General features: G+C 34.8%; 3 protein-coding genes across 3 annotated transcripts; all 3 read left to right on the forward strand.

The window, feature by feature from the left end:
- The first annotated feature begins 1316 nt into the window (after positions 1–1316).
- LOC112514934 (pentatricopeptide repeat-containing protein At5g66520-like) lies at positions 1317–3017 on the forward strand. Its single transcript, XM_025121577.1, has one exon. The coding sequence runs from the start codon at positions 1317–1319 to the stop codon at positions 2994–2996; it is 1680 nt and encodes a 559-aa protein (XP_024977345.1). The 3' UTR covers positions 2997–3017.
- A 5740-nt stretch (positions 3018–8757) lies between these two features.
- LOC112514440 (glycerophosphodiester phosphodiesterase GDPD6-like) lies at positions 8758–14724 on the forward strand. Its single transcript, XM_025120920.1, has 8 exons — positions 8758–8983; positions 10475–10653; positions 11503–11686; positions 12271–12345; positions 12666–12775; positions 12854–13072; positions 13817–13972; positions 14328–14724. The coding sequence occupies exons 1-8, from the start codon at positions 8971–8973 to the stop codon at positions 14574–14576; spliced, it is 1185 nt and encodes a 394-aa protein (XP_024976688.1). The 5' UTR covers positions 8758–8970; the 3' UTR covers positions 14577–14724.
- Positions 14725–15702: 978 nt separating this feature from the next.
- On the forward strand, positions 15703–16825 carry LOC112514836 (AT-hook motif nuclear-localized protein 16-like). Its single transcript, XM_025121458.1, has one exon. The coding sequence runs from the start codon at positions 16027–16029 to the stop codon at positions 16741–16743; it is 717 nt and encodes a 238-aa protein (XP_024977226.1). The 5' UTR covers positions 15703–16026; the 3' UTR covers positions 16744–16825.
- Positions 16826–20525: the final 3700 nt, after the last annotated feature.

Raw genomic sequence — 20525 nt, forward strand, 5'->3', positions numbered from 1 at the left:
AAATTGTTTCATATAATAATTTTTTTTGATGAAGTTGTTTCATATATGGTTATGAAATTGTTTCATATACTACTTAATGAAATTTTAATGAAACTGTTTCATGTATTTCTCTAAAATTAAAATAACGAAAAAAATAATATCCATGATTAACATCCTCCACAATAAAAATGATTAATCAACCTCTTATAATTACAAAAAAAATGAACAAAATGAAAAATTATGATTGGTGGAATGAAGTTTTTACGGTTTTTACAATGAATGATTTTCATTTGATCGTTTCCATATATATATATATATATATATATATATATATATACCCATATAGAGGAGTGATCGCCTTCATTTGTGTAAACCGTGCAAACCACCTTCATCCGTCGATTTCATTGTTTAATCTTTTGGAATTTTTTCATGAAATTGTTTAATCTTGTGAAATTGTTTCATATAATACTTTTTTGATGAAGTTGTTTCATATATGGTTGTTAAATTATTTCATATAATATTTAATGAAACTGTTTCATGCCTTTTTCTAAAATTAATGAAACTGTTTCATGTATTTCTCTAAAATTAAAATAATGAAGATGATAATATCTATGATTAACACCCTCCACAATAAAAATGATTAATCAACCTTTCAAAATTACAAAAAAATGAACAAAATGAAAAATTATGATTAGTTGAATGAAGTTTGCACGGTTTGTACAAATTCAGTGGTTTGCATTTGATCGCTCCCCTACATATATATATATATATATATATATATATATATATGTGTGTGTAAAATTCACAAAATTTCATTTATAGTGGGCAACCAATTTGGTTCGTATATGTACTATATAATAAACCCATCAATGTGTATAAAGTCGTCAAATCTAATTAGAACCGACCAAAGTCGAATCTAATTAGAATAACCCATAATCCAATAAAACCGAACAAATTCAATTGATAAAAGGGATTTTTCATAAAACCGTTTGATTGATTGCACATCATATAATTTTTGGATCACATTTTATCTGTAGATGACTAAAAACACCCCATAAATAAATGTAATTCAGTAACAAATTTATAATAAATGAAGTGGGAACAAAATAACTGTAAAACAATTTATATTTTTCTATAAAAGCACTTATCAACTTATTATAAGTCAAAAGGGTTTAACTTCTTCAAAAACTTCTTATTACCGGTTTGACACCGGTATAAATTGTTTATCCAAACACTTAAAAAATACTTATTACCAATATCAAATCAAAATAAGTCGATAAGTTATTTTTATAAACAATTTTTAAACTATGTAGGTCAATCAAATTCTTGGTTCCTTAATGTTGGTGCAAGAAGCTTTTCCCGCCATCACCCCAAAAACCCATCGAACTTCAAGATTTCTGCAACAATTTCTCTTCAACATCTTCCAAAGCGCCAATACCGTTAGAAAGACCACCCAAATCCACACCCAGATAATCATCAATGCCTTTACCCAAAGAAATTTCATCATTGTCAAGTTGCTTCAATCCTATGTATCTTCAGGTTATCTTCATCAAGCCCACCAAGTTTTTGAACAAATCAACAACCCTAGCACTACTTCCTGGAATCAAATCATTAGAGGGTATGCTTGGACTGATACGCCTCGTGAATCAATCCATTATTTTGATGAAATGCTGGCATCAGGAGAGATACCGGACGAGTATACTTACTGTTATGTAATGAGTGCGTGTGCTAGGGGGAAATTGTTGCGACTGGGAGAGAAGTTTCATGGGAGGGTTTTAGCAGGCGGGTTTTGTTCAAATCTGTATCTGCAAACTAATTTAGTGAATCTTTATGCTGTGGTTGGGGAGGGAAACTATGGTGGAATTAAGAATGCACATAAGGTGTTTGATGAAATGACCGAGAGAAATGTGGTGACATGGAATACACTGCTTGCTGGGTATGTCAAGTGTCGTGATATCGATGGGGCATGTAGAGTGTTTGATGTAATGCCGGAGAGAAATATTGTTTCATGGACAACATTAGTTTCAGGGTTTGCACATAATGGGGGTTGTAAGGAAGCATTATCTTTGTTACGTAAAATGTTACAGGCTCGTATGGAATTCGATCAAGCGATCCTGGTGGCTGCTTTATCTGCTTGTGCAGAGATTGGTGATTTGAAGATGGGGAGGTGGATCCATTCTTACATTCACAGGAGTTGGCACATGAAGAACGAAGAACACACAGTTTGTCTAAATAATGCACTCTTGCACATGTATGCCGGTTGTGGTCTTATTGATGACGCGTATGAACTATTCAAGCGAATGCCCATTAGAACTACAGTCTCGTGGACGACCATGATCTCAAGTTTTGCAAAACAAGGCCGTGGGAAAGACGCTCTAAGTCTCTTCCAGTCGATGGAAAATGCAAAAGATGATAGTCCAAAACCAGATGCCATAACCATACTAGCTGTCTTGAATGCCTGCAGCCATTCTGGTTTTGTTGAACAAGGCCGTCGTGTCTTCAAAAACATGAATCTGATTTGGGGAATTAAGCCCAAAATCGAGCATTATGGCTGCATGGTTGATCTTTTAAGCCGTGCTGGCCTCTTGGATGAAGCACTCACGCTTCTCGAATCTATGCCCATGGACCCAAACGACACTATCTGGGGCGCACTTCTTGGTGGTTGTAGAATCCACAAGAATGTAAAGCTTGCATCTTTAATTGCTCAAAAGATTGCTAACTTGAATCTTGAAGATGATAAAGTTGCTGGCTATCTAGTTCTATTGTCAAACATATATGCGGGTGCCAAGAAATGGAAAGAGGTTGCAAATGCTAGAGAAAAGATGGTTCAGTTGGAAGTAAGAAAGCCTCCTGGAAGAAGTTGGGTCCAAATAGGTGGATCGGTTCACGAGTTCTTGGCAGGCGATACGATTCATAAGCGCACATCTTTGATCTACAAGATGCTTCTTTTAGTCACAATCGAAGCCGGGTTAAGTGGATATGAGCCTGATGTTTATGAGGCAGCAGCACAAACTTAAAGTTGCCCAACAGGTATTGTTTGCTAATTTGTTGTAAGCAAAGAAACATTGATTCTATGTACATCCGGTAAGTGCTTAACGATAAAATTTAACACTATTATTTACTTACCGGGTACGATTTTAGTCTAACAAAACAACATCGCATGCAACAATTTACCCGGTAAACGCTTACAGAGTTGTCGCCCTCTCTTACCGGATAAGACTCTTGGTCCTTGTCTCGCTCTTACCGGGTAAGATTATTGGTTCTTACCATATTCATCCGGTGAGGTAATGTTACTTGGTAAATGCTTACCTGGGTAAGCGTTTGGTAAACGGACCCTTAATTATGTTGGTTATGATTATATGTTGATTAATGCACACATGGACTCACCTAAGGGTAAAGCGACAATTTCTATGAAGACCATGTATTTGTGAAAGTGTGACAAAGAGAGAAAGTGAGGAACGATAAAGATTTAAGATTTAAAATGCGGGCTAGGAAAAAGTAAAAACATACAAAAAGAAGCATCTTAGCTAAATTCCTAAAGGTCTAGGGGCCGTTTACCAAATACTTAACTGGTAAACCGATCAAATTCAACACTATCATTTACTTGTCCGGGAAGATTTTTGTTCACGAAAACGACATTGTATGCAATAATTTATCTGGTAAGAGTCATCGTCCTCACTTACCGGGTAAGACTATTTTCCTTGTCTCGCTTTTACCGGGTAAGATTCTTGGTCCTTACCACATTCATCCGGTAAGGTCATGTGACCTAATAAACTCTTACCCAGGTAAGCGTTTGGTAAACAGCCACTTAGAAAGAATCAAAGATGATGTTTGCTTGTGGTTATGGTTGATGTGAAAGTTGATTGTTTTGATAAAGCATCTTTGCATATTGCTTTTGTTCAACGTGCTGCATTTTACTTCATGCTTGGGTAACTCCGAGGAGCTCCTTTTCCAATTGGATTTGGATTTGGATTTGGATTTGGATTTGGATTTGGATTTCTTCTTGGGATGGTTTAGTTCGAGCTTGATTCGAGTACGAGCTTAAGAAATAGTTATCGAGTTTGAGTCAAGCTTTGATTTTTACTACTTGCGAGTTTTTGAGTCGAGTTCGAGCTTGGAAATTGGGTTTCAAGTTCGAGTCGAGTATAGTGATACTCGAGTTCGACTCGCATCATTTACACCCCTAGTCCGCACACCACTCAGTCCACTCAATGAGTGTATTATTACATATGATAGGGAGGGTCTTTCGTGGGGTTGATTAAGGCATACATATAATAAATACCCTTATTGTCTACGTTTTTTGGTAGAATACACGAAATTTCCTAGGTTTTTCTTCTCTTGTTCTTATCGAAATTCATATGGAAGACTAATCGATTCGTCAAGTTCAAGTTCGTATTTTGAACGGATTGTTGTATCCTCTAGATAGACGTCTAAATTCACCGGACAAATTTTTGTCTAAGGACACTGCCACCCGCTGGCCTCAATCCCGTATTCATTTTTCGTCGGATTTTCATCATAAATAATCGAGTTATTCATCGTTTCTTACTTATTAGATTGTTGTGTTTCATATATATATATATATATATATATATATATATATATATATATATATATGGTTTTTGTTTCGATCTGTATCGTTGTACGAACGAAATTCGATTCCTGAATCTAAGGGGGCGTTTGGTACGTAGAATGGAATTAGATGGAATTGGAATTCATCTAATGAATTTGACTTTGAGGGAATGAAATGGAATTTGACCATGTCTTTTGATTGCATTTGGTTGGATGGAATTGGAATGAAATTCTTAACGGAATTGGAATTTTTTTTGTTTCGTTAATGGAATTCAACGAGAAAATTACATAGATGGCATTTCAAGAAAATCCTTTTTAGGATGGAAAGAACGAGATAGAGAGAGAGAGAGAGAGGGAGGTCGAGCATACCAGATCGAGCATAGTGAATGAGATCGAGCAGTTTTGAATAGGGATGACAAAAAAAACTGATGGTGAAAACCGAAACTTTCGGGCCGGGTTCGGGGACAAATTCGGGGATTTTAACGGGGGCGGGGACGGGGATCATCGACCCGGCCTGATATGTGTATATATTATAATTTTAATTTATATATATATATATATATATATATATAATATCATTAAAAAAATAGTAACATTAAAATTTAAAAAAAATTTATCCACTTTACATCAACAACCCAAACAAGGCTTATGAAAAACCTAGTTTATTTGTCTAATTGTGAAATCATGATTTTAGTTGTATGATGTTTGAAGTTCTGTTTAGTTTTATATTGTAATCTAATACATTATTTGTAATTGGTTCGAATATGTTTGAGACATTTAAACTTGCATCTTTGAAAAAATCGTAATTTTACTTTTACTTGTGAAAATTAACATATTGTGATTTTTTTAGATCTGTTTCGGGTTTCGGTTTTGGGTTCGGTTATAACCAACGGTGAACGAGAAAAAGAGGATTTTTACCTTAATGGGTTCCCCAACGGGGATCGGGGAAACCGCGGGTCACGGGGACGGTTTTAGTTATCGGTTTCGGGGACGTGGATACCAATAATCGGCCCGAACATGGCCCGTTGCCATTCTTAGTTTTAAACGAGATCGAGCATAGCAGAGCAGAACAAATCGAGATACAGCTTCGATGAATTTGGATGAGGGCTAAGGAATTTGTCGGATTGGAATTTGAAATCCATGGTATATGCGGTGAAATTGTGAAATTAATAACTTAAGGAATTTGTTGGAATTGGAAGGATTCCTTCACATCTATTATGCGAATCAAACATGATATTTAGAATTTGGTCAAAGATTTGAACATTCTAATTCCTTCCAATTCCACCAAATTCCATGAACCAAAATACCCCCTAAGTTTTAACACAATAAACTCGATTTTGCATTTTCATTTTATGCAGTTCAGTTGTCGAGTACTCGTGGATTTGTTAGATATTAAAGATTCATAACCTCCCATCAAATCATTTTTCAAGAAAATATGAACATTTCTTTTTTTACCCAATACATATAATAAACACAAAACGACAAAAAACCAAATTACTTTTAATAAATCAATTCAAATACTTAAATTAATATACATGCATAAAGTTTCTCATGAAATTCCTTTAAATAACATATATATACATATATATATATATATATATATAATACAAATTAAAGTTGCAAAATATAAGACCCTAGCCGCAAGGGTGGTGTTCGATTGGTTTGAGTTTCGACTCCAAAGGTCAAAAGTATCTGGAGATCCTATGTTTGAATCCAAGATGGAATAAAAATCTTCTTATGGCTAAGGAGGTTCAAATGCGTCGACTCCGGACTACTCACGATACAGATGGTTTTGAAATTAGTCGGTGTGCATAACAAGTTGGATATCTAAGGTTGATAAGAAAAAAAAATATATATATACCTTTAGTGTCGTGGGGATGAGGTTGTGTGTAATGGGGACTAGCCTAGAGTTGGGCTACATATACCCTTTTTTTCAAAGTTGACTCATTGACTCATTGTGGGGTGGGCCAAGGGTGGCTCCGCCTATCGTTGGTCCCGACTTAGATGACAAAAATTATTAAAATCATTATAGAATACACTGACAAATATAATTACTCAGATATTTTCAAATATTAATTCTTATTGATAATCATATCAAGAATTACACATGGAAACAAATATCACACAAATAACTTACAAAAACACATTAAGAATATTTAACAAGGAACAAGAAACACAACGGGTATTGTTATATTTGCATGTTGGACATAAAAATCGGTTGGGCTCGATCCATATCTAGCTCCAACTAGGCATGGTAACGGGGTGGAGATGGAACGAGTTTTATAATCCACAGCCCCGGCTCCGGCCCCGGTTTTTAGTAACAACCCCTGTCCCTGGTCCCCGACGGGTACAGGGATTAACATCCCGTCCCCGGTCAAAACCCTATCAAACCCCATGAAGAATGGCCGTTAGTTTGAGTTTACCGGGGATCCCCGACCCTAACCCCGGTTTGAGTAACAACCCCTAGCCCCAACTTGAGTCTACCGGGGATCCCCGGCCTCGGGACCCATTTTAACGGGGAATCCCCGTCCCGGTTTGGGTCGGGTAAGCCGGGTTCCCCACCGGATCGGGACAAATCACTATTCTTAGCTCCAACCCTACAAATAATCATCTATAATTTAGAATGATTCGGCTAACTATGTTAAATCCATTTTTCTCGGACCAATTTAGACCAATTCTAACCGGGACAACAAATATCAAATTTGACACCAAAATCACTCCAACGAGTACATTAATTTGGTGTAATTAACAGTAAAACACCAAATTTGGTGTAACACTATTCATATACATTAATGGAAAAAGATTAAAAGAAATATAAATGAACTCTTAGGGTTTAGGGTTTATGTAGTTTTGAATTTACAAGATGGTCATCTTGATTTGCAAAATCGTTCGGATTTGATCTCTCTCTAACTCTCGTTACATAACTTTGTTAAATGAAGGACATTTTTGTTTTTCTATCTTTTACTCAATCAAAAACCATAGGGACCAACGTCGTAAAATGGATTTTGATTGGATAAAAGACAAGAAAGAAATCGATAACATTACGAAAATGCCACTTATTTAACATGATCTTTTTAACGGTCGTTAAAAAAAATCATACTCGGATGTATTTACAAAACCATAAATCACAATGATCATCTAATTGTGAGACCGTAAAGAAACCACTTCGACCAAATCTGTAATTTACTCTCAATTATAACCGAATACGTGTGAAATGTGCAAGCTTTTTCGAACCAGCCAAGTCACATCAGTTGACTTTTTGAATATTTTGGAAGATTTGAAAATATCTCACGTGTGATGTTTGTTCTTGTCAAATATCGACCAAATGTATTCTTATATACCAGAAGTTCTGATACTTGCGTAATACAACGAAATATATCGAGATAATGTTGTCTTTCATTTTTTGTCTATGTCGATATAATGTGGTTTTATGTGATTTTGAGAAAACGATAATGTTTTTATTTATAAAAATTTAAAACAAATATATTGATATTAGTATCAAATTAACTATTTACAAATTTTCATCTTTTATGTAATTTTTTAATTCTATAATTTAATTTATGTTTAATAACGAAGTAATTTATTTTTGATTTAATAATATAAATTAAATTAATTAGATTTTTTTTGAATTATTTATTAATATAATAACATTAAAAAATTGTAGATCACAGTTTATTTCGTTAACATTTTAAAGACAACTTTAAAAAATATGTATTTATTTGAACAACATAAAATAAAAAGTGTTACTTTTTTTACAAACAAAATATATCTCGAAAATAATATTTTATTTTTATTTAAGAAATATTTTACTCTAGAATATTTAATTTACATGCAATTTAATAAAAAAAATAAAAAAAATTAAATGTTCTTTTTAGATCGTAACAATAAAAAATGAAAATTACTAATAATAATTTGAAATAGTTTTATTTTTATTTTAGTTAAGTCATCAAAATAATATATCATCCAAATCACTTCATTAAAGTCACACAAACAAAAAAAATCAAGGGGTTAATCAGTTTAAAAGATAACATGTTAACCATTGTTATTATAGGTAGATTTTTTAAAGTACGATGCCTTAATAAAAAATAATTTAAAAATATATTATTGTAATAAAAAAAAACAAAAGTAGAATGATATAATAAATTTTTTTTTATGAAAATGGGTTGTTATTTCGTTTATTTAACACTTAGAAAAAATGTTAAAGTATTTAGAATAAAAATAAATATATAATTGTTGAAGAGAATATCCGAATCCGAACAAACGATGATTCAAATTTCAGGTAACTCAGCGTGGAGTTTATCTCAATAAATGTGCACTTTTGTTTGGTAATCCCAAGAAGATCGCAAGTTTTTCTGGGGGTTACAGATCAAGAACATCCTCATCAAACGGAGAATCATAGTGGAAAAAGTGGAGCTAATCAGCATGAATTCATCTGGTAAGCATCGAATTGAACTTCATGTTCCCAGTTTTTGATATCTCTCATGTTTATTTGTATCTGTTTATTCAGTTTTTTTGCGATCCTTCTTCGATTTGAGATTTGATTTTGTGAAAATGCTAAAGCGTTTTACGGTCGAAATAGCTGTATTTCAACTCCAAATTCGAAAAGGTTTTTAAGGAAGTTTCTAGAAGGATTTGATTATTGGATTGAACTATAAAACTTATGCCAAATGTTGAAATTTTTTGGTGTAAAATCTGCTTCAAATTTTAAATCAAAATCAAATTGTAAGTGCTAACTCTAGATAAGTTCATCCCAATTTTACTTTTGATTTCAAGCAATCAATAGTCAATCTTTTGCTTGTTATTCTGTTATTTGTTGTCTGATTGTTAAAAACTGCAGAAATTTTTTAATAGAATCGGCAAATTAGTCATTTTTGACATTATTTGTTGTAACAACTGAAAACAATATATCTTAAATCATGTAGACAACTTAATCAATATAGACAGTTTTATCTATATATTACTTAATGGAAAACCAACCGAAAAGCCCCTTAGATCCTTTATTAGAAGCTTAGGTGAGTGTTCAATTGTCTAGTTTTTATTGGTATTATTATATATTTGTAGTAAAATTACGCTTATTTACTTTACATTTCTAAATATGTGTCAATATTGATCATTTTGATATAATGTATGACATTCTTGAACTCAAATGGCAAAGAGTCCAAACAAAGAATTAGAAGAAAATTTGTCACTTCTGGTTTATATAGACGGCAACGAATAATAATCACAAGGAAATGGTAGTTGGATTGGGCTGTGACTTAATCCTTTATTTAGAGCATTGATTCACCTGTATGTTCGATATAATTGGAATTATGCATATCACTAATATTTGATTTGAAGACACTTTTGCTTTTGTAAACAACTTGTTTTAGCTATGAAATAGAACAAGTGCTTTTTCACTCCAAGAACACACCACTTTGTTATCCACAAGGGTGGTAGTGTAGTGGATAAAGACAAAGGGGATGATAAAATCAATCTGGGTTTGAATACTGCCATCTACATATGCACTTGTGGCCATTGGGAGCTTTACCTCAGGGCTGTGGGTGAACCCTACCGTCACGATTTACCATGGAATTGGTCTGGGTGAAGCCTAAGATCATCCATTTCCAAAAAAAGGATCATTTTGACATTTGAGCTCAAATCTACTACTTTAGAAAGAAAAGTTTGTATAAGTCCATATGCAAAGTATAAAGCAGTATTTTGCATTCTGTGATACTTGTTCTTACTTTTCTGTAGCATTCATTTTTTAAAAACTATATGAACTGTTATCAGTTTGAAGTTAGAAAGTCAAACTTTTGACCTCAAAATCTGAATTTAGCTTCTTCTGAAAAGGGGTACAAAATGTTGGACTTGAATGGTTGCATTGGGTGTTTATTTCATGTCTGTTTAAAGTTGTGTAATGTTTTTGATTGGTATAATGTGTGGCCAGGTTGTGCTATCGTTACTTTTCTTCTACTTTTTATCGGGTGTTCTGCAAGAACTCTTCATCCACTTCCAAGTGATAAGAATGAGAAGAGGAAAGAGCCCTTGCAGACTTTTCGTCCATTTAACGTTGCTCATCGGGGTTCAAATGGAGAACTCCCAGAGGAAACTGGTCCTTCATATCTGGTACATCTTTTATCGCATACACTTTAGACACAAAAGTCAAAATTTGATGTCTTTTTTTTTTCAAATTCAAGCATGCTATTTTTTGTTGTAGATATTTTAGTTACTTCTCCTTGCAATATTCATTCTATCCTGCTAATTTAGGGAAATTGACCAAATTGGCCATTTTAGACGAATATCTTCACTTTTTAGCCAACTTTTTCATGTTTGAACCATATTAGCGAAGATTTCTTATACCTCTTTCGCAACCTGCAAAATGTACTTTTTATGAATTAAACATGATTCTGGTGGGTCATTTCGCAAGCCAAAAGGACATTTTGCAGCCTGCCACGCCAATTTTGCAAGCCAACCCAAGCAACATTTTATTTAATTCAGGAAAAGTAGATTTTGCAGGTTGCAAAAAGGGCACTTTAGAAATCTTGGCTATTTTGGTCAAATTGAAAAAAAGCTTAAAGGTGAAGATGTTATTCCCAAATGGCTAGTTTGGTCAATCTCTCACTAATTTTCATACTGTTAATGTAATTTATCAATTTTCACTGCATAACCAAAAGGATCATCATCAGTTATGATTTATGAAGTTATATAGAATCTCATTTGACACTTAAAAGGTCATCATAATCACAAGTCCTGAATTTCTGCAATCTTTATGATACAGAAGTTTTCTTTCGAAAACTTATTTCATTTGAATAGCTATGCAGACAATTTTTGTTTCCAATAATACCCTTTTAATTGTTATTAGTATTCCTAGTAGGAATGAAAGATTTTAGTTCTCCAAATGCTTTAGTAAATTCAATCTTTTTTCTTGAAATGGTTAACATCTTCTGAAATCTTGGTTATTTTGGTTTCTTACAGAGAGCAATTAAAGAAGGAGCAGACTTCATAGAAACAGATATATTAGTTAGCAAAGATGGTGTTCTTATGTGCCATCATGATGTTATACTTGATGATACAACTAATGTTGCAGAACATAAGGAGTTTGCAGACCGAAGGAGGACATATGAAGTTGAAGGGGCTAATGTAACTGGACTTTTTATATGTATGCTCACTTTCCTTGAGTTTTTATTTAAAGATCAATGTTAATTTATTTATTTATATCTGTGATAGCGGGGGCCGGCTTTGAACATCTGGTAAGGTTATTTATTCCTAGTTGATGCACCTTTAAGGTAATTCAAAGACCCACAGAGTCGCTCAACGTGTTTTTAGGTGAATTCCACAATTTCAAGGGATTGTTTAAGATTTTTGGTTGATTTTTTCAGTTTTTTGGTTGATTTCTTTATATTTTCTAATATCCCGGAGCACCCCTCAAAGTCTAGTGTTTGCACCTCTCATACCCCAAAAAGAAATTCTACTTGCAAAAATCGGTTGAGCGGGTGCACAGGACCCCACTGGGCCTTCATAGGTGCCCCCCCTTGAGCCATGGGAATTTTCCTTGCTGTTATCTTGAGGGGCCCCATGGGCCATGGGATAATCGAGGTGCGCGCAAGGTGGCTTGGACATCTATAGTTATAAAAAATACTGAATTTTGATGCATCGAGGGTTGCCTTTTTGTTTACCTACAAGAAAGTAGTATCGATTAATGTCATTGTGTAAATAACTTGTTAGTTACTTGACTATTTGCAGTTGATTTTACATTAGAAGAACTAAAAACTTTGAAGGCAAAGCAGAGGTATTCGTTCCGTGATCAACAATATAATGGTTAGTACCCTTTTGACTCCTAAATAGTCAAACGTTTCTTTGTCAAAACTACATTTTCATTCATCTAGCCAAGGCTATACATTCGTGATCAAGTCTGTGCCGGTCAATCCAATGGGCCCTACGTGCATATATTATCGTATGGATCTAGTTTCTAACCGGTCACTCTACTCTTTGGGGGTAGAGGTCAGGTCTATGTACATCTTACCCCCAAACCCCACCTCAGGTGGGACATACTGGGCTCATTTGGTTTGTTTCGGTTTGGTTTTTTTTTACGGATCTAATTTCTAAGATATATCAATATTTGTTATGCCCATGAACAGGAAAGTTTCCTATTATTACATTCGAAGAGTACATTTCGATTGCGATAAACGCTCCAAGGGTCGTTGGAATATATCCAGAAATTAAAAATCCTGTATTGATGAACCAGCATGTGAGTTATTTTCTCGACATTTGATTTCTGTATGTCGGCGTTACACCAGTTGCATGAATTAAACTTACATTCCAACAGGTGAAATGGCCTAAAGGGAAGATATTTGAAGATGTCTTTGTGGAAATTCTGAAGAAACACGGGTATGAAGGTTCATATTTGTCGAAAGAATGGCTTAAACAGCCTTGTTTTATTCAGTCATTCGCCCCATCATCACTTGTTCACATCCACAATAAGACAGATCTACCGAAGGTCTTCCTCATTGATAATGTGGATGTAACAACCCAAGACACGAATCAGGTAAAAAGATCATAGCATGATTCATGAATATGTTAACCTTGAGTGACAGCTGAACCGGTAAATAAAAAGGGGGTCATTTGGTTAATTGACCTTCTGCCAAGTTTTTTTTTTTAAATCCACGACCTTCTGCGAGGTTTGAGAATGTCACTGCTTAACAGAAGAATGCCAAAAAAACTTGACGGTAGGTCATGGATTTAAAAAGGGAAATTGACCAAAATAGCCCATCTCTCCAACCAAAATCACTTTTTAGTCATTTTATGAATCAAATACTCATTTTAACTTAAAATTTACAAAAATGCCTTGCGCATTTTTTTAAACTTGATTTTTCAGATTTTTTTTTTTTTTTGTGTAATGTGTAATTTGCATAACGAATTTTTTCCCCTTCTTTTAATATGACAATAGATTCTACACAAATGCATAAATCACTTGCGTAAACTCCGGCTAAAATAGGAATTCGGTTTCAAAAGTGGCTAAAAAGTGAATTTGATTGGAGAGATCGGCTATTTTGGTCAATTTTCCATTTAAAAGCACTTGTCAGGAAGTTATTTAGCTAAATAATAAAGGTTGGGCCTTGTTGGACCCCATACACCAATTCGAGTCTCCTCTTTTCCTGGCTGTTTTACGGCCCCATGGGATTAGTCAAAGTGCAAGCAAACTGGCCTGACACCATGATTACCAATATAAAACGTATTAAAAAGATCTTTGCAATGGATTTTGAGGTCGAATTTTGTTTCGTTTTTGCAGACGTATTGGGAAATAACTTCAGATAGTTATTTGGACTATATCAAGGAATTTGTTGTTGGGATTGGTCCATGGAAGGATACAATTGTTCCGGTAAAAGATAACTATCTTCAAACGCCTACCGATCTAGTGACCCGAGCACACGCCCGTAATTTACAGGTAAATTACATTCACATTAGTATTCATTACAAACATGTGGCCTGTATGCGTTGTTCTTGGCATACGGTCGTTATTTTGCATTAAATTCTTTGTAACTCTGTTTTTCAAGACAAGACAGAGTTTGACTTTGAAGTCAAACCATCGGTTTTTCGAAATCCAAATTGATGTGAATTCATCACTTCTTCTTATCACCAATGTTTTCCCATATGTAATATGTTGGAAATTTCATCATACTCGTTGATATTTTCTTTATATCACATAAACTTTGTTTAGAAATGGAGTTATATCGTTTTGCGTTTGACCTCAAAAGTCAAAATTTATCGGTTGTATATTAACCCTCTACTGTAACTTGCAGGTGCATCCGTACACATATCGCAACGAAAACCAATTCTTGCATTTCAACTTCTGTGAAGACCCGTATATGGAATTCGATTACTGGATAAACGTAATTGGAGTTGATGGTCTTTTTACGGACTTTGCCGGTAGCCTCCACCATTATCAAGAGTGGACCGCTCCTCGATCTGCAGATGATCTTGATGCAAACAAACTATTGCAAAAGATTTCTTCGATGATCTTAAAGTTCGAGTTGCCGGGCAGAAAATAGCTTTTTCTTTCAAACATCTTTATATTCCAGGTGTGTTTTCTTGAACATCATTGATTTAGTAGTAAACAGTTTGGTTTTTTAAGATTTGCCTTGTTTACAACTAGTGGTTTTCTTGAATTTAAGTTATGGAAACATTGTTTTCTTGAAATTACTTTACTACCCTTCCCACCACCACCACCACCACCAACCGGAAGCCAGTGAACTGCAGGGTTGTTTTTCTAGATGGGGTTTTTGATTCACTAGTAAACAATTTGGTTTATGATCTACCTTGTTTTCCACTGGTGGTTTCTTGATAACAAATTCATGGTTTCAAGTTTAAATTACTTTACTACCCTTCCCACCACCACCATCAGCCTGATGAAATTACTATACAACCCTTCCCACCACCACCACCACCAACCTGAAGCCAATAAGCTGCAGGGCTGTCTTTCTAAAAGGGGTTTTTGAATCAGTAGTAAACAGTTTGGTTTAAGATCTACTACTTGTTTTCTACTGGTGTTTTCTTGATAACAAATTCATGGGTTCAAGTTTAAATTACTTTACTACCCTTCCTGCCACCACCACCACCAACCTGATGAAATTACTATACTACCCTTCCCACCACCAGCACAAACATGAAGCTAGTGAGCTGCAGAGTTGTCTTTCTAGATGGGGTTTTTGATTCAGTAGTAAACAATTTGGTTTAAGATCTACCTTGTTTCCCACTGGTGTTCTCTTTATAACAAATTCATGGGTTCAAGTTTAAATTATTTTACTATCCTTCCCTCCACCACCACCTAACTAATGAAATTACTATACTACCCTTCCCACCACCATCACGACGAACCTGAAGTCATTGAATTGCAGGGTTGTCTTTCTAAAAAGGGGTTTTGGATCAGTACTAAACAGTTTAAGATTTACCTTGTTTCCCACTGGTGGTTTCTTGATAACAAATTCATGGGTTCAAGTTTAAATTACTTTACTACCCTTCCTGCCACCGCCACCAACCTGATGAAATTACTATACTACCCCTCCCACCACAACCATCGCCTCGAACCTGAAGCCATTGAGCTGCAGGGTTGTTTTTCTAGATGGGGATCTTGAATCAGTAGTAAACAGTTTGGTTTAAGATCTACCTTGTTTTCTTAACCAATTCCTGGGTTCAAGTTTAAATTACTTTACTACCCTTCCCACCATCACCAACCTGATGAAATTACTCTACTACCCTTCCCACCACCAACCTGAAGCCTATGGGCTGCTGGATTGTGTTTCTAGATGGGGATTTTGAGTCGGTGGTAGTTGAGAATTAGGAATTTGAGATGCATAAACTAAAGAAAACAAGTTTAGAAGGGGTTGGTGTTACTTAACAATCTCCTAATCTTAAGTCATTCTTTTGATTTTTCGGCATAAATATATCGATAAGAATCTCCCTACATAAACGTAAGACTTTGGTTTAACCCGAAGTAGAAATATGGCTGGCAGCGCAGACCTAGGTGCTATTACGTCAAAAACAGGCGAACACGTAGTTAGGAGGCCACGAGGCCGGCCCGCCGGCTCCAAAAACAAGCCAAAACCGCCCATCATCATCACCCGAGACAGTGCCAACACACTAAGGGCTCACGCCATGGAGGTTAGCCCGGGGTGCGATGTTGGTGAGTCCTTAGCCACCTTCGCTAGGCGGAAGCAACAGGGTATCTGGGTGCTAAGTGCCGCCGGGTGCGTGAGCAACGTCGTGTTGCGTCAACCATCTCCGTCGCCAACGAATCCGGCTTCCGGGCCGATAGTCACCCTTCACGGCCGCTTCGAGATTTTATCGTTGATCGGTTCGGTGTTGCCACCACCGGCTCCGCCAGGTGTCGCCAGCTTAGCCATATATTTAGTTGGCCCACAGGGTCAGGTCGTGGGTGGTGCCATTGCGGGCCCACTCATGGCCTCAGGACCTGTCGTGATCATGGCGGCCACTTTCATGAACGCCACTTTCGATAGGCTGCCAATCGACAAGGATGAAGCAGTTGCGGTGGCGGCCACAACCACCACCACGGCGGCGCACGATCAACGTCACCACCGTGTTATCGGTGATATCTACAACCCCCCACAAAACCTGCTTTCTAACACCAGCCTCCCGCCTCCCGAGATTTATACTTGGTCAACGGCTCGACCGTTGTCAAAGACACGAGAATATGTTTAACGACAGAAACAAAATGGAGCCGAAATTTGAAAATTCAAATATGACATAAAACTATAGCATGTGTTTTTCTCAACATAATGTTATCAGGAGGAGTAGAATTTAGTAAAAACTAAAAATATGTATATCGTCTTTCTTCTATAAAATTAAGCGTAAACGATGAAAAATCGAGATGTACACCATATATATATACACACACACACATAGGGTTGGGTTCACGTGAGACCAGGCTGTTTTAGTGAGACCCGTGAGACCACATTTTTACACTTGAAACACTGTGAAGGTTTAAAAAAGTCGAACCTTCACAGCATTTTGCTGTGAAGTTTCAAGTGTAAAAAGCTGGTCTCACGGGCCTCACGAAAACAAGCTGATCTCACGTGATCCCAAGTCCACACACACACACACACACACATATATATATATATACACACACACACACACACACACATATATATATATATATATATATATATGTATGTAGACTTGGGATCATGTGAGACCAATCTGTTTTCTTGAGACCCGTGAGACCACCTTTTTACACTTGAAACTTCACAGCAAAATGCTATGAAAGTGACTTTTTTTAACCTTCACAGTATTTTTGCTATGAAGTTTCAAGTGTAAAAATGTGGTCTCACGGGTATCACGAAAACAAGTTTGTCTCACGTGAACCCAACCCTATGTATGTATATGGGACATTCTTTTAAGAACCCATGAAATTGTGATAACCTTGAGAACTTGATCATCATGTGTTATTTCATATGATCTTGTTTCATATAAGACTAGGATTTAGAATATTGATTAACATATATTTGTTTTATAATATGTTTGTTTGACATGTACTCGATTCACAATGTGAGCATCTTTTACGTGTTTGTGAAACAAAAAATACATGTAAAAAAGTTTCACATTGTGAACTGAATACATGTGAAACAAACACTTTGTAAAACAAACGTATATTAATCAATACATTAAATACTATATTTAGACGGATAAACATCATGTGAACAAAACCTTAAGGTAGAAGTTCTCATTAATCTCATAAATTTTAAAGTTCTGAAATGATCAAGTTTCTATATACATGTATATGTATACACACATACAAAGTTCATATCTGTATGGTTTCCGTTTTAAAATCAAAGCTAGAGAACTCATTGGCACAAATGGCCAGACAAATATTCACAAATACGATAACTAAATTTGTATTGATCAGAATTCCAAAAGCGATTTATATGACGATATATGAAACTCTATTAACAGATCTTCCCTTGTTTTCTGTATTATAGGAAGGTGATGGATCATGGGTTATATTTAATATGGAAATCAAAATGTCTTCCAGGTTCTCCAAGGAATCCCAAATGTCTGTATTTTGGGGGTTTTGAGTCCTCTGTCTCTTGAGACTTAGGCAATCTCATAGTTATCTCTGGATTTGATAAATCTTTACCAGCCACCAGTGGAGCTGGACTACCATTGAATTTTTAGGTTCAATAGTACCTTTATTGACATTCGTTGGAGAATGTCCATTCATCTTAATCTTCTGTATAGGGCCAGAAAATGAGCCTTTGTTCTGGTTAATAGAAAAAGAAAGAATTTGTCTTTCTAGCATCGAGACTTGTTTTTGGAGAACAAGTTTCTCGTTGATGATTTTGAAATTTCCGGACAGGGTTTCACAATGATCACAAAAAAGAGTACGATTTTGGCTAGAATCTTTAGTCGCTGAAAAGTCTAGAAGGGGTTTTGTATAAATTCCAAGGGAATGAGAAACGAAAAAATTCTTTCCTAAATGTTGTTTAGCAGAAGAAATGGCTTCTTTGTAGTTATTGAAACTTTTGTATATGGGACTGAGATAGCCTTGAGTACCATCAAGAACTTCGATCCATGTATGAAAGAAACATGTCTTTTTACCCTTAAATACAACATAAAATTTAAAACGTTTAGCTTTCTAACTAAAAAAAATTATAATAAAGCATTTAAACAAGCAATAAAATTCTTTACGTCTTTTGGGTTTTTGCCAAAGGCTACCCAAAGATTGTTTACAAGACAACGTTCTTCTTTACTTAGAGAGAGATGATTTTGCGTCATGAAAGAAACATTACTACAATTTGGAAAAACAATTAGTTCGTTATTTCCAAATCTAAGACGTTATTGATAACTAGGTCTACTCTGGCTATTAAAAGTCTGATTAATTACTGGTCTTGTAGTAGGATTATTTCCTGGAGGAATCCCTGGTCTTAGAGAGGGTCTAGACATCTGCAAAAATAAAAAAATACATGTTAATTATTTTAATTTATCTTCTAATAATCAACTAAGAATATCTGCAGCTTTATTATCACTATCTTTAATGTGCTTAATTTCTATAATTAAAAAAGTATTATTGATTTTATCTAAAAAAATTAACGTACGTCTCCGACTACTTCTTTTGCTTTTACCTTTCATTTTTTTTAAGGGTGTCCGGGCCAAAGCCCGACTAATCCCCGGCAAATTTGGAGGCTAAACATGGCCCCACTTAAATGTCGCCAACACTTCCCTCCCAGGGCTCGAACTCGGGTTCATGACTATGTCATGCCCAAGACTTTACCATTAGGCTGGAAGGTCTTTGACTTTTACCTTTCATTTTATTGTAGAAAGAGACAATCGTTTCATAGTATGTTCTAGTAGTAATTTCTTTTTTCAATATGATAAAAAACTCAAAACTATCTAAAGCATAATTTATGACAATTCTGCATATATACTACTAATATTACCCTTCTCTTCATAAATGTCGCTGTTATAACAACATATTTTTTCAGAAGTCCGGTCTACATATTTATGAGGTTTACATAAAAGATTCGCTCCCCAACCTATACTACAACCATCAATCTCAATTATCAAATAATCAGTATCAAGAGGTAAAGCAAGCTCAGGTAAAGATTTTATCTCATTTTTCAATTGTTGTACAAGTTTAACATCTTCTTGATTAAAATGTTTTTGACCATTTGGAGAAGTTTTTGCATATAAAGGACCAGCAACTTTTCCCATATTTTTTATAAAAGATCTATAATTTATCAATCCTAAAAACTTTTGCAACTGCTTTAAATCTTCTGATTTATCTGGAAAATCAAGAGCCTTTTGAGCAATATGAGGTTGCAAAGTTATTTTTCCTTCTCCAATATTTACTCCCAAAAAGTCCATGTATTCATGAAATAATTGCATTTTCATTTTCATTGTACTCAAAATCAAACCATGTCTTATAAATTCTAAAAAAAACAATTTGCAAACGACCTTTATGGTCTTTTTTTTATTTTTACTGAAAACTAAAATATCATTTATATATATGGCCACAAAATTGCTATGTTTATTAAAAATGTCTTTCATTTTTCTTTGAAAAATACTTGGGACATTCTTAAGCCCGAAAGACATGACTAACCATTCGAAATGACATTCAGGACCAATAATTAATCGAACTTTTAATAGCCAGACTAGACCTAGTTATCAAGAACGTCTTAAATTGTGTTTTATATATATATATATATATATATATATATATACTAGAAGTGTACTCGTGCAATGCAGCGAAATACATCTCGACTTTAATGTTTCGTTTCTTTCTTCGATGTTATAATACATTTTTACGTGGTTTTAAGAAAATGATAATGTTTTTACTTTTACATAAAATATAAATATGAAGATATCATAAGAATTTGAAAAAAAAAAATTTGATATTGGTATCAAACTAACTATTTAAAATTTCTACTTTTTTGTTTAATTTTTTTAATTTAATTTTTCTTATTTTAATTTGATTTATGTTT

The sequence above is a fragment of the Cynara cardunculus genome (genome assembly GCF_001531365.2).
Source record: "Cynara cardunculus var. scolymus isolate 2C chromosome LG 6, CcrdV1, whole genome shotgun sequence".
Taxonomy (NCBI): domain Eukaryota; kingdom Viridiplantae; phylum Streptophyta; class Magnoliopsida; order Asterales; family Asteraceae; genus Cynara; species Cynara cardunculus.

Bases quoted from the DNA above. Each gene is read 5' to 3' on its own strand.
- LOC112514934 (XM_025121577.1), top strand. From the start codon at position 1,317: ATGTTGGTGCAAGAAGCTTTTCCCGCCATCACCCCAAAAACCCATCGA.
- LOC112514836 (XM_025121458.1), top strand. From the start codon at position 16,027: ATGGCTGGCAGCGCAGACCTAGGTGCTATTACGTCAAAAACAGGCGAA.
- LOC112514440 (XM_025120920.1), top strand. The intron at 10,654-11,502 runs GTACATCTTTTA...GGTTTCTTACAG, and splicing joins AAACTGGTCCTTCATATCTG to AGAGCAATTAAAGAAGGAGC. The intron at 12,776-12,853 runs GTGAGTTATTTT...ACATTCCAACAG, and splicing joins CTGTATTGATGAACCAGCAT to GTGAAATGGCCTAAAGGGAA.